At 41.7% G+C, this 14,904-nt stretch overlaps 1 protein-coding gene across 1 annotated transcript in view; it reads right to left on the reverse strand.

Annotated features, from left to right (window-relative positions):
* Nucleotides 1–210: 210 nt before the first annotated feature.
* LOC106808477 overlaps nt 211–14,904 on the reverse strand; it is a gene marked incomplete in the record, with an annotated part of 118,905 nt that continues 104,211 nt past the window's right edge. Inside the window, 9 exon segments of the mRNA XM_014811215.1 lie at nt 211–2,165; nt 2,504–2,577; nt 2,937–3,001; nt 3,297–3,350; nt 3,577–3,743; nt 4,404–4,601; nt 5,016–5,089; nt 5,475–5,622; nt 13,010–13,064. Of these exon segments, the coding sequence (XP_014666701.1) occupies nt 2,094–2,165; nt 2,504–2,577; nt 2,937–3,001; nt 3,297–3,350; nt 3,577–3,743; nt 4,404–4,601; nt 5,016–5,089; nt 5,475–5,622; nt 13,010–13,064 (907 nt within the window).

Raw genomic sequence — 14,904 nt, forward strand, 5'->3', positions numbered from 1 at the left:
ACACACAGCTGATGGTTAACTCGTCTAACACCTATGCAAATGGCTTAGCTATGCACCACCTCCAAATGCAAGTTTCAGTCACCAAGTAAAAATAAATTACGACCCAAATAAAGTAACACGCAGAATAACGCCACAAGATATCGGTATGTACTCCATAAGATCTACTCGCATCTCAATGTTATACAAGCAAAAAAAACAAGAACAGCAAAATCATGAACAGGACAGATACACACGACTGCATAAGGCTCACAGTCAATAATTTATTGTCAGGCTTACATAAGTCACAGGTGCAAGTTTGTATACTGCGTCTCGCATCACCCTAGTCATAAGACACCACTGAACAACAGCGAACTGTTCAGCAGAACTTACAAACTACCTTCTAAATTTCAATATCACACAGTTCTTACAGCCACCTTTTGTTCAACGCGACCACGAGGCACTCAAGAAGTGTTAGGTTCCAAGAATAAGGTAATGCATTTTCGAGAAAACGAAAACTCGATGCACGTGGCAAACGTTCGTAACAATCATCTGCATATTTTGTCGACAATACCTGCGAAGAACGCTAGCAATAGATCTTCCTTGTGATCTGCTTGTCTCAAGGAAGCGGTTAATCTTATGAATGTGATATGTAAACACTTGTCTATCATTGAGTCCTACACATGTTCGTCCCTTTTTAAAGTCTTTTCGTTGATAACAACCGCAATAGCGTGTGTTTTAGAGAAAGACGAAAATAAAGTACTGTGGATACATACGGAGGAATGTTTTGCGTTTGTGAACTATGCTATTATCAGATTATCCTGGAAAAAAATATAACACAAAAATACTTTTCGACAATTGAAGCCAATTTAGACAGTGACGTGCTATGCGCATCGCTTCAATATATCTGTTGTCGTGCAAACTATATAACTTCTGAAGATGTTTGCTGCGAATCACACAAATTGGCACCTTTGATCAAATATCAGGACCATTCTCCAAACCACGCCACTTGCCACCGCAACAACTCTACTCTTCACATCCTGCGCAACTGAATTCAAGAGAACAATCATTGATCTGAACGATCGAAAATGCAAATTTGTGAGACTGTTGAATACTTTGTTGGCGTATATAGAGCATAGGCTATAACTAAGTAACATCCTATCCGAGATCGAGACCAATACTCCACGCAGCTCAACGCAACTCCAATAATAACCAACCAGCTCCCGGTGAATAAACCAGCCAACAACAAATGACAAAGTTGACACTGTGCGACCTAGAGCAGAAACGGAGACTGCAGCAGCTAATAACCGTGACCGCCTCAAATTGCTAACGACCATATCGCCATGTTCTATAGTTTGATTACCTCGCTGCTAGAGTAACATTACTGGGGTAGAATTACTCAGGATATACAATGCATGCTAGTATTTGTCGCCCAACAATGACAGTAATAGAACCTTGCGGGAGAAAAACATCACCGCTCCAAAAACACCACACATATTACGACTGAAGTTTTTTTCTCAGATTTCCATTAACATACGACGAAAAACAAAAGTAGTTTCCAAAAACTGCTGTAAAATGAAACACGATTATGGACAAGAGAAGCTGCCTAGATAACAACTCTACGTATGTCATAGCAGAAGAACATGATTCGTTGCGTAGAGGGGAGGGATAAGCACTGGACTGGCCACAAACCAACGATGCAACATGCATTCACTTGTGTCAAATAGACTTCAGTATAGATCAACAAAATAAATAAATAATAGATATAAATAAATAACATACTACTATTATCCTGAACGTGGTACATACATGGAAATTTCTTGTTATATATATATATATAATTATTTATAGAACAATCACTGTTTATCTTTGGTTTGAGAATATATTTTATCTAGTGATTGAAACTAAAAATTCACAATATACACAACATCTTCAGTTCATTTAATATTTATCTTTGGTCATTAAGACTTATGATTAAAATTGGCTCTTTGCCATATTTTAGTCTCTATTCTTTGTTCGACAGCTGCGTCTCAAGTACATCTTTATCGTGCTATACAGAAGACGTTTGTTGCCATAGCTGCGATATCCTATGGAAGTACTCCATATACTGACTACATCTACTGTGTCAATGCCTTCAGAATGGCATTCACCTCCTCAGCCACTGCATTCAGTGCGAACTCGAACTGCTCCTGTAAAAATAAGAACAGAAATACACAATAAGAAAATGTTCTTATGATGACTCCATACTGACTCTCCATATTCCATAATGACTCGTAATTAAAACCCCCCTAATTTTGGAATGGTTTGAATATTTTTAGTTCGCTGCTCACAAGAGAATATGAAGAAAAGTTTTAATTCAGCAAGTTGTGTTTTAGTGACCCCAACAGCAGTGTAGTTGCATGACACGTAACATCTAATGTTGACTTGAGAATTAAAGCTGGTTTCTTCCCACCGGTGACTAGGAAAGAACTAATAGAAACAAAGTAAAAGAGGTTAATCTGATGGCTTTGACAAGGTGTATATTTACCTTGGTCTTTACCATTCCGATTCTCTGGTCACGAATGTGCTCCAGCGTGGCTGCTATGTCAATCTCCTTCGCTCCTAAGGAGGCACATACAATTCGATAAGATTCCAATCTACTACTAAGCATTGTACACCAAAATACCTTCAACGATCATGCACATAACACTTACACCCGAATAAGAAGTATACGCAATCAACAAACATATAAACTCTGCATGAAAATCACTGCAGGTTATTATTGAACATGAAAACAACTGATAGTATAAATAGTAAGTAAGTACAACTGATAGTCAGGATGCCTATTAATGTATGTGGACTGGCTACGATTAGCAAGGCAACTTGAATAACGTGGCATTGTTGGCAGCACTAGAATGGTTAACTCGAGATGAACTGGATTGGGATCACGATAAATGCACCAAATTTTGAAAGAGACCTACCCTTGGTCAGGCGGTTAAGTACCATGTCAATTAAGCAGTACGTGCCTGAGCGGCCACTCCCATCACTGCAAGTAACAAGGTAAGGTTTACATATACACACACACACACACGCACGCACGCACGCACGCACGCACGCACGCACACACGCACACACACACAGCACACGTCTTCTAACCATCATCTCTCCTCATGCACACGTTGTCTCATTTGAATGATGCTCTTAAGAAATGTTTCATAGAGGTTTGCTTTGTAATGTTGTTCTTACCCTTTACATTTTTTAACTGTCAGGTAAATTTCAAAATACGACTACAGACAGGAGAATTTGCTCTAGGATGATTCATGGTAGAAGTTGGCACATACCCGCAGTGTACTACAATGGGGCAAGACCTTCCTCTGTACGACTTGTTAACTTTCCTGCAACACAGCAAGCATGCATCATAAAGCTGTGTTAAGGTTCCTTCTTTCGAACCATTGCAAATAGAGAGAAAATGCCATAACCTGAGCGATAGCGGGTGGTATTTACGTACAGCTGGCAAAATATAAATCGAGATTAAAAAATACGACAAATACGACAAATTTACCTCAGAAAAAAGAGCGAACACAAGTAAGCTATGGGTATGAGCGTGCACCTTCGTCATACCTTCTGAACTCAAGCAGAGCCTTGGCCGATGATGGCACAGAGTAAGCCGGCCAGGAGAGGAAGTGAAACTGGGTGACCGTGCGCGTTTCATTCGTCTGCAGGTTCTTAAGATAGAAGCTTCTCACCAGATAATCGTCACACCAGATGTGCTCAGACACAAGGTGCACCTGTATTCATTGGAAATGCAATCACTTAGTGTGCGTGTGCAACTTAAACACACATAAGCTTCATGCTGATATTGTTGTCACTAATACTGCCGTTTCAGCTGCTGGTGTTTCAACTCTTGCTGTAGCTTCTGCTACTGTTGCTGCTGCTATGTTTATGACATTTACAGTTATTCACACAACTAACACAATAAATGCGTGTTAAAATAACATTCCTAGCATTCCTAGGCGATGCCTTAAAACATGCCAACGTACTGTTGGCATCATATTCTACAGGTGCTTCTTGCAATATTCCTGCATACAACGAAATTACATATAACCACCAGGGTTCTGCCTACGGTGGGCGGCGGTGGGCGGGTGTGCCCGGCACTCGCGGTTGCCGCCCGGCTCGGAATGCAGGAAATTGAGTTTCAGACTATCCAAAATAAAAAAATTCCGGGGGTGTGCCCCCTAACCCCCCTAGATTGGCTTCGCGCCTACGGCGCTTGCATCCTGGATGCGCCCGGCACTAAAAAATCCTGGGCAGAACCCTGAAGCACTCCACCAGATAAAGCCTCGTAATCACCCCCTCCTGCTCGTAACATACAGTAATGTGCCTCACTAATTTGCTACTCTTCCTCATATCAGAGCTCCAGTTGTGCTGCTATTCTCGTTCATTCTCACCTCGTAGATGTGATACAGTTCGCTTCCTTCCTCGGGCCAATAGCGATGACACATGGAGACTCCGTTCTCGGTGAGCCGCGTCAGAGTCACGATGACGACGCTGCCCTGCTCCCACACCATCTGCCAGAAGTCGGCGACCGTGTGCGGCAGAGGTCCCTGCGTGACGATGTATGCCGGGTTTCGTGGGTCGTGGTCCGTCTGCAACACAACCGATTACACGTGAGCGCGCATACGTAGCCGACGAGTTAATGTGATTGGCCGTGGCATTGCCATTCGGTGGCCCAATCATTGTTGGCAACTTCAGGCTTACCTATCAAAGTATATAGTTACTAATGAATTATTTTTGTTATGTCATACTCGTTCTATTTACCACTTAATAAGTCTGAATTATGCGGCTTAAAAAATGCTAAACTATTTTACAAAAACTAAAACTGAGTTACATACATTTTGCATTTATATTAGCACGTTAGAAGCAAGAGAAGCCAGTAAATACCGGACTATACTAAACAAACCTATTCAATTAGTAAGTATGAGTGGAAAACATTAAGCAGATGAGACACAAGTTCTGTCCCGGCTCACCCGTATACCACCTAGGAACGTAAGCACACTTACTATGGTATTTGCATTGATGTAGTCAGAACCGTTGACGTTGGTGCTGTCATTGAGAATCACCCGTGAATGATCGTCTATGAAAGTAGGGAAAAACTTTATTGATGTTGACACCAACACACATATGTCTGCTCCCAAAAACCAATCAGTATCCAACTGTTTTGAGACGATGACGGAGAGAGAGATATGGAGAAGGAGAGAGAAACTGGGAGAGAGAGAGAGAGAGAGAGAGAGAGAGAGAGAGAGAGAGAGAGAGAGAGAGAGAGAGAGAGAGAGAGAGAGAGAGAGAGAGAGAGAGAGAGAGAGAGAGAGAGAGAGAGAGAGAGAGAGAGAGAGAGAGAGAGAGATGGAGGAGAAGGACAGAGTGAGACAAGGCAAGAGAGAGAGAGACGACATCGGAGGGACGTCAGCTGATGAGCTCATTACTGTATCATACACAGGCAGCAAGACATCTATACTAACAAGGAGTGGCTTCAGGGAATCTGTTCTTCAGCATGTTCTGTTCGATCTGGGAGATGGAGTTGTTCGAGGGGTCAGCTTCGTACGCTGTCAGGGCCGTCCACTCCTGCTGCAGCCGGTCTTTGTTCTTCAAATGGTCCTCCATGTATGCCTGAAACAGAAGCAACTCCTTTTCATCCCAACCCTTATACATGACAGATGAACTAATTACGTGCAGGCATGCAAACATGACCAGAATTAACAGTTGGTGAACATGTTACAATCTTTATAGTACCGATGTGATGCTTAATGACACTAGAGCATTAAGTAGGTAATGAAATCAGGTAATATATATACGAACATAATGTCTAGGAGGAAAGCACATGCCTCAAAGAACTAGCTCATATCACTCTGATACAAACACGCACTCTATGTAGCAAAGCTCAAGGTTTAAACAGACTAACTTTCCCTTATAACATGTTAAGCATCAAAGAGGCTTGTCCTGATCGGGCGTAACTTATTGCCAATTTATTAAATTTATCACAAATTGACAATCATATACTCGGTTATATTATTCTACTTTTCCTTTCTTACCTAGTTCTATTAAGCATATTTTCACTATTGAATACCTATTTATCTAACTGTAAATTTGTTATGAATCTAGATCTTGAACTCCCCCCTACATAAGATAAAACAGTCACACATAAAAAAAGCCATATATCACTAGTCAAGTTATAGCAAAGCCTTTATAATTCATCGCTCACTCAGTGAATTAGAAATGACGTGGCTGGCTATAAGATCCAATTGGAAATACAGAGAGAGCTTCGCGTGTTACATTTCAAACAAAACACTGCAAGTTGGTGCATTCACTCTGACAACTGTACCTGGCACTGCCATTTCACAGTTCAACAGTTATGCAGGTGGATAAATCCATAAAATTGTTTTTTGATGCACTGGCTAGTCCATTTCTTGCAAAAAGAACTGAAAAGCTTCTGTTTTCAAACATAAGAGCAGATGTTCAGCCAGCAAATCAGTTACAGTGATCAGATATCCCAGCCCAGAGTTCTGCCACTGAACTACAATACGTTCATAGAAATGGACATGATAACCACTACGTTATGCAGCTATAGAGAGCCTGCATGAGCGAGCTACATACCCATTAGATACAATAAAATAATCCATCAGAGTAGGTATTCCTGTGCCATCAGGCACATAATTCAATTTGTAGTTTCAATTTCTACTATATTATGAGTAAAAAAGGATAAAAACAGATCATTTTCATCATCGATCGTATTCTAGAGCTAATTCTAGACATGCGCGGTTGTTTTTGGAAAATGAGAAAAACCTACATTAGGGTCATTAATTTCCATGTTTACTCATTTTAAATCATCAGACTTTACAAGACGTTAGACATAATAATTTAATGAAGAAAGGTCAAACATAGCGATGACCTTGGCAATAGACAGAATGGCGTGGACATTAGCGAGTTCTGCTAGACTTGCTTAATTAACTCTAGTGTCCAGTAGTGATCGATAATGCTTGCTTCACCCCTCTCCAAGGTGTTGGTGATGGTAAATGTAATAAGAAGTTGGTACATGCATGTTCAACCAGACATTGATCACACACACGTGGACAGAGACTGTCACCAAGCAAGGCCCACGTCAGACTATTTGCACAGGCAGCTAGCAAGTTAGCGCTAGTTTACATTTCGCTAATGATACACCCACGTGGAAAGTTTATACAGGTAACACCTGAACATAAAGCTCCACATCCACGCTCTTCATGCTGTGCGTGTGCCAGCAGGTGTCAGCGGCACCAACACCCGTCCGTGGTAGGCAATGCCATCGCTACATCACATGAACGAGCATCTCTCGAAATCGAACTATTTGCACAAGTGTTCGCGTCGTGTAGCTCGTGTCTCGTTTCTAGTATGGCACTTGATACACATCCGAGCACGCAAAATGGGCGAAAAAAGCGATAAACGCTACTGCAAATGGCCGCGCAAGTCGTCTGCTAAAAAAACACTTCTTCACAGTGCACTCTACCCCTTGGGGTTGCTATCGCGCGTGTCAGTGTCGCGCAGATGCCACGACTGCTCGTGGGTTTCCACACAGATGGCTTTCAAGTGCAACTTCATCCATGATTTGCACCACTCGTCGTAAAATCCCATTGAACCCGATAAGTAACATTATGTACTGAGAATGGGAACAATGAAAGTGTCAATGACACTATAGCTCACATTGGGTGTGATAGAAGAGGGAGATGATATTTAAAATTTGGTAAGTGTTTCATTTATGATGGACCAAAAAGTCCAAAATGTGATTAAATGTCCTTATTCCCCGTTTTATACTAAAATTTCACTGTTTTGTTTCAGGGTTAGTTTTGATGCGAAAATAAATGTTTCAGATCTGAAAGTCTGAAATCTGGGCGAGAGATGGCGCTACACCTAAATGATCGCTATTTTGGTTTTCGATCGCGCAAATAAAAGCAATAAAATATTCCAGTCAAATTACTGTAACGAAGAATCTAAAACGCAATATTACACGTAGGTATGCTTAGGTATGTAGATAGGTAGGTAAATTGAACAAAATCGAATAAATCTAGATGGCCATTTTTATTTTTGCCAAAAAGTGAGTGTGGCTCGAAATTAGGTCGACTGGCATGCTCCAAAATAGGACGTTCAAATCCCTCCCATAGGAGTAACAACTGTATGCAATTTGAAACATGTGGGTCAAACGGTTCCTGAGTTATCGTTGACCGTAGGCAGACACTGAAATGCACAGTAAAATTGGCAAAATCTACCTAATTTGCATAATTAAAAAAAATATCAAAAGCCCTGTGATATGTTTTGGGGCCATTCCTTATTCATTCATATACCAAAAATGAGCAAAATCCGTTGAACCTGAACTGACTTATGGCCATTTCCATTTTTGTCAAAAAGTGGGCGTGGCTCGAAAGTATGTCAACTGGCGTGCTCCAAAATAGGACGTTCACATCTCTCCCATAGGAGTAACAACTGTATGCAATTTGAAACGTGTGTCAAATGGTTCTCAAGTTATCGTTGACCGTAGCCAAATGTTGATGGACAGACGGACGGACGGACGGACGGACGGACGGATGGACGTACGACGGACGACACCCCATGGCAATAGCTCATCTTGACGATGTCAAGGTGAGCTAAAAACGTACGTACCACTCACCAAAGAAATGCGATCTGTCTTCTATCGCGTTTGCGGACATAATGCAACTACCCTACTATTTTACGCTGCATTTACAAGCCAAACAGAGTTTATAAATGCGTCTATAATTTAGCGACCACTCTATTCTTACAATTGCACCACAGAGGCAGGAACAATGAGCTAATTATAGGTTTCGTAATAACATAATGGAGATTTTAATTTAACGTCAATTACTCAAATCAGCCGTCTAAATTTATGTAACGCGAACGTTTGGATTACAGGTCTATACTTATCATGCTACATAAACCATGAAGTAGTAAGAATGCGAGAGACATTAAATTAAGATTTACATAAATTAAAATACATACGAAAATAAGTTTGAATACATTCTTTATATTAATATATGCTTTACTCTACCTCCCCGGAAATTGAGATAATAGCCCTCCCCCACATTAAGATTAAATGGCAATCCGGTGAGGCCTAAAACAATACCTAAGTAATTATGTTAACTAATGTCAATAAGTTTTGACTATATTGAGGCCAACCATAAGTTTGATAGATTGGTAATTTGCAGGAAATTCCTTTAAGCCATAACATAGCTTCGAGTAGGGGAACACACGCTTAGGCGCACGCGCACGTACACGCGGATGCACACGGAGGCACGCACGCACGCACGCACGCACGCACGCACGCACGCACGTACACACATACAGCGGATTGATTTTTACCGTGTAATAAACTCTAGCTCTCAACTGAAGTCAGCTAGTGGCTGTGACATCCCCTAGGTGGCGTGATAAACCAAAACCTACGGGCGTATACCCACATGGTGGACCGCAATCCTCCCTGCATGTGCGCACAACTACCGCAATTGAAATAAATTACCGCTGCTGAAGCGTGTTACGAATCCGAATCTGAACTGAGATAAATTCGCAATCGTATTTATGCATCGCAGCGCGTGTGCGCGTAGAACCGTGAAACGCAGCATCACGATCACGCACTGACAGACTTGATCCCAAACGTCCCTACACATATCGTTAAGCCTCAGCGACTAACGGAGTGAGCCGAATGCACTGCAGACACGCACATCATGCATGACCTGTGAAGAATACGACTACCCTAAAGACTTGAGTAACTAAACTAAACTTAACTGTATAACAGGACTCGTTAACTTGAACATTTCAAGATAAATACGCTGTTTAAGTTAGAATCCTATCTCAGCCATTAAGTAACTCAACTCAACTTGGGACTCGTTAACTTGATCATTTGTTCAAAGATAAACACACCGCGACCGCTTAAATTAAAATCCACACTCAGCTATTGTGGTGACGGCTCAGCAGCTCGCGATTTCTCTATACATATATGCATTTACTTGATTCACGCAATTTCTTCCACCTCCCGAGACACGCGGCAATTGTTTTTTTTTTGTGGGGGGGGGGGCTGTACTTTCTGTAATAAGTGGTACGCTATGGGGAGCCACCTGCCACTACTCGTGCAGCTTCAGTCCGAATCTTAGATTTCAACGATCAACGGCTGCATCCCCTGAGATTGTACGTGCCACGTCTACGTCATTCATCACGCAGCTGTCGCCGTGTGCTCGCGGGACCTATTCCCGCGCTCAGCACACGTAATGGCGAATATCAATTTTCTACAGGAGTAGGTGCAGCTCACCGGCTCAATAATTGTAATAAGTAATTGTTATCTGGACAATTGGTCTGGGTGGATGGGGGGTGGGGCAGTGATTCTTACAAAATCATAAATTGTAGTACATCACCATGAACAGTAGTAGAGCAGCTAGGTGTGTAGCCGGTCATGGGCTCAAAAAACATCGATAAAACCAGGAGTACGTTGGGAAATCATTTTGAAGATGGGATTAGTAAGATTAGTAAACGAAGGGAAACACAATTGCATTGAAGCTGGAAAAGCCAATCTAATTCCTAGCGATATTGATATGGATATCATTATCCCGATCACTCTAATCCTTTTACCACTTGCTTGCCCCCGTACTTTCCACCTACTCGTATTTCTATAACATGCTTTGAGCAACGCGTTTGAACAAAATCTGTGAACAACACATGTTATTTTCACACGCGGTGAAGCAAATGTCCATCCTCCATTGGACGCTTACATGTGGTGCTAACGTACCAAGAAACCTGTCTCACTGTCTCACAAGAAACTGTGATTTAAGCTACGCAAATTTCATGTTACACAATTTTTAATTACTGCATATTTGTTAGGTAATCGATGAGTACGATTATTTGCAGACATTACAAATCTCTATCACTGAGCAGTTTACACATTAACAACATTCAATCAGGATGCTTGCTTTCAAATAAAGACATGAAAAATTCATACGTACAGTACTGAAAGCAGATTGGGAAATGGCATCAGCAGGCATAGTGTTGGGGGACGTGATTGGCTCGGGAGAGGAGGGGTCAGAACTGTACATGTAATATTTATTTGACACAAATACTCGGGAGAAGAAGAAATATCAAAATGAGTTTCAGGCCTTGTTTAACCACACACTGCCTATACCCAAACATATAAAGCTCATAAGTAACATGACGTTATTATGTGTTATCAGGAGTTAATAAAGACAAACTCCTGGTTATTTATTTATTTATTAACTCCTGGTGTTATGTATACTGAGGACACGACATAACACGTGCAACATTCAATGCTTTATTACCGACGAGAAATATCATGCTCTCATCTCATAAAGACTGCAGATAGAACTAAGCAAGAACAATAACTACAATAACGCCTATCACTAGAATTTTAGCCTGTGATAAAATAGCTAGTCATATACCCGCAAAAGTCATGGAAATAGATCAACTATATTCACTATAGCATATCAAAAGTGACGTTTGTTCGATCATTACCAATATGATCTAAAGTGAATCCTTGAGAGTGAGAAAAGAGATAGACGGAGGTGAGAGGAGGGGAGACAGAGAAAGGAAAAGGGAAAGAAAGAAAAAGATAGAGGCATACAACGAGTAAGAAGGACAGTGAAGGGGAGAGACAGAGAGCCAGATAGAAAGAGAGGGAGAGAAAAACAGCAAGAGAGAGACGGGGGATACACATACACACACACACACACACACACAAACACACGCACGCACGCGAGAGAGAAAGTGGAAGTGAGGGGGAGGAAGGGCGTGGAAAGGGAGGGGGGGGGAGAGCGAGAGAGAGAGAGAGAAAGACTGGGGCAACAGAGGTATATATATATATTATATATATATATATATTATAATATATAAACGGCCGCCCTAGACATCTGATGGCAAGAGTGCAATTCCCAGCTGTAAAGTTGATATGTTATACGGGCAACTATTTTAGGCTTTCCTGTCCTAGTGTAATGTATTTTGACATAACGCCGCATATGACTCATTGATATGCCGGCCCAAGCTGATGGAACGTTCTGTGTTAAAGGGTGCAACTCTATACCGCTCGTGTAATGTGTAGTGACATAACCAAATAGGACTCGTTGAACACGCACGCGCAAGTTGATGGCATCGCGTGAGTAAATCTAATGGCAGTGAGCCACACGGACAGCAGTGTGTGCGTGATAATAGGCGCGTTCACACGGACGTTTTGGCCCGAGCTTAATTAGCCCGCGCCAGATTTGGCTCGAGCCGAGCGTTCACACGGACGGTTTTTCGGGCCGTGCCAAATTTTGGTCCCATCGAAAACGTCGGACCAGGCCCGAGCCAAATTTTAGCACCAGCTTTCGGCAAGCAGTAGAGCGGTAGAATCGGTTGAGCGGTAGATGCCACGAGTGTCGAACGTGTACTTCGCCGAAATAAAGTCCAAAACAGTATAAAAATTCGAAAAATTTGATCAGGATGCACGTTTTCAAGATTGATAATTGAACTCGGAACGTAAGTAAACACTCTGAATCGTACACAACGCCATCTCGCGACATACTGCCAAAGTATCTGTGAGATATTTGTGCAATAAAATTTATTTGAATTTGAATTTGAATTTGAATTTGACAGACAGTATTCACTTGCGTACGTGTGAACGCTCCGACTCAAACCGGCCCGAGCCAAATTTGGCCCGAGCCAAATTTCACCCATTTGGCTCGAGCCAAACCATGACCGTGTGAACGCGGCTAATGAGTTCGATGTGCTGTGCTCACTTCAACCACTCTCACACTTTTCCTGTAGCCCTGCCTTTCTCGACAATTTCTTTTGTCTTTTAATTTGATTTTATCATCTACATGATGTGCCGCCGTGCATGATTGCTTTGTGCAAATGCTCCTAAAATACACACGCAGCTGTGTGCATTAATTGGCATCGCTGATTTCGAGCAGCAAGGGTGATTAATTAATTGCCAGGCAGGAAGGGTGGAAGGGTGGAGGAGAGCGCGGGTACTACTCACCAAGACAATGTGTCCAGTTGATATGTCCATGTTGGTGGTGGCTGGCTCTTCACTCCTGCAACACACGCAAACACAAATCGCTCAGTATGTGCTACACACAGTAGATGAGCGGGAACCCCACATGAGATACCCAGGCAGACGTAACGGGTGCCCAAAGATTATTGACCGATTCATTACTGACCGCACACACGTGACAATGTTATTACACACCTTCCAACGGCTCTTGCGATGTAATGTGACTGCGAAGCCGAGTATCGTGAGTGCACATAGCCAAACGCCGTTACCACGTTCGTCATTGTCGCGAGGCCACTCAACGCAACTGCGTGTGGATTACCTACGGCTATAGCCTCCACGAGAAAATATTGCATTGCAACAGGAAAATTTCCCATTTTCGAATGGTTGATATCCAATTTCACTTACCATCGTGAAATTGCCGTTTAGCAATAGAAGTCTGCATGGTGGAATATTTCTTCCGTAAACAGCCTTCTTATATGAAAAATACACCTCATTTTTATTCACCCCTAAAACGTGCTGACCTGTCTAGGAGAAGTGTCTCGTATTTAGGGAGACGTTGGCCTACACCCCATGTTGAAGATTTATCGCAATTACTTGTGCTTTATAAAATATAATATCAAAGACTCTTTTCCTACTTCGTTTAAACACATTTACTATTTTCCTTTAGAGAAACGTTAAACGATGATATCAACTTACGAACGTAGAGACAATAAAGATTTCTCATTAATTTTAGCTTATTACGTTTCATATTTCTTTCCTATATTTTATCATGCACCTGCACATTGCTATTACCCGATACATATCTATTACATTTACCAACCCCTGCTATATGAAATGGAACATGCACACACATGCAAAAATCCATATGAAAAATTGAAGCAAATCTATTTACACAGTCTTTGCAATTAATTACTTGTTCAGCGAAGCAGAAATGACACGGCTATAAGATCTAGTGGTAAATGATTGAAACACTGCCTGCGTGACTGTGCTATAGAAAGGTGCATGCACGCGAAGCTCAAGATGTGCGTCACACCCATATATAAATATGTAGAGACACTAGTCTAACTATAGTATCATTTCTATGGTCACACCTCATGTTCATAACGCCATCAATGAGACACCGGCTATGCGCGCACCTGCCGCTAGCGGCGCTGATCGTCAACTCGGTTACTCAGCAACCCGCAAGTAAAGTGTTTACAATCACATTGAATAATTGCATTGAATAACCGAGTTGACGATCAGCGCCGCGCTGCGGATTAGTTCCGCCGGTACCCCATTTGGTGTAGACATGCCCACGTGTCATCGCGACTTCACGAATCAACAACGGCAGTATACACGTTAATGAATCTCTATAAATGTCTTCGCACTACTGCGAGGAGTAATATAATGTCAAGAGATAATAATACATATACACAAGTATATACACACATAATACAAAGACTAGTTCTACACTGCGAAAATTAGAAAGTAACATAATCAATCAAAACCTGATTTAACTGAAGATAAAAGTGCAATCTCCGTTCAAGCTACAATTTAAGTGAATTCTTGTGTTTAATAACAAACCCGACCTGAAACCATGCCAACAACAAGGGTGTAATTACATCGGGACTATAATTATGTTAACGAGCTCTTTTTTTCATGTATATAAGACTCCAGTGTGCGTAGAAAATGACAACAAATAAGCCCCGATCTGTAAATTCACAGCTCAAATAGTGGGTCACTGCAAATAGACCACGGGAGCGCTATACCAAACCTCATCAGAATTCGACAATAATCGATAGGCCAGCCATGAGAATCTGGCAATCAGCGATTACACAAAGTCAACACCTTCACAATGTTATTCAATAGTGAAAACGTCCTACAGGAAAATGCGTTAGCAT

Source organism: Priapulus caudatus, unplaced genomic scaffold (assembly GCF_000485595.1).
Source record: "Priapulus caudatus unplaced genomic scaffold, Priapulus_caudatus-5.0.1 Scaffold13, whole genome shotgun sequence".
Classification (NCBI taxonomy): Eukaryota; Metazoa; Priapulida; class Priapulimorpha; order Priapulimorphida; family Priapulidae; genus Priapulus; species Priapulus caudatus.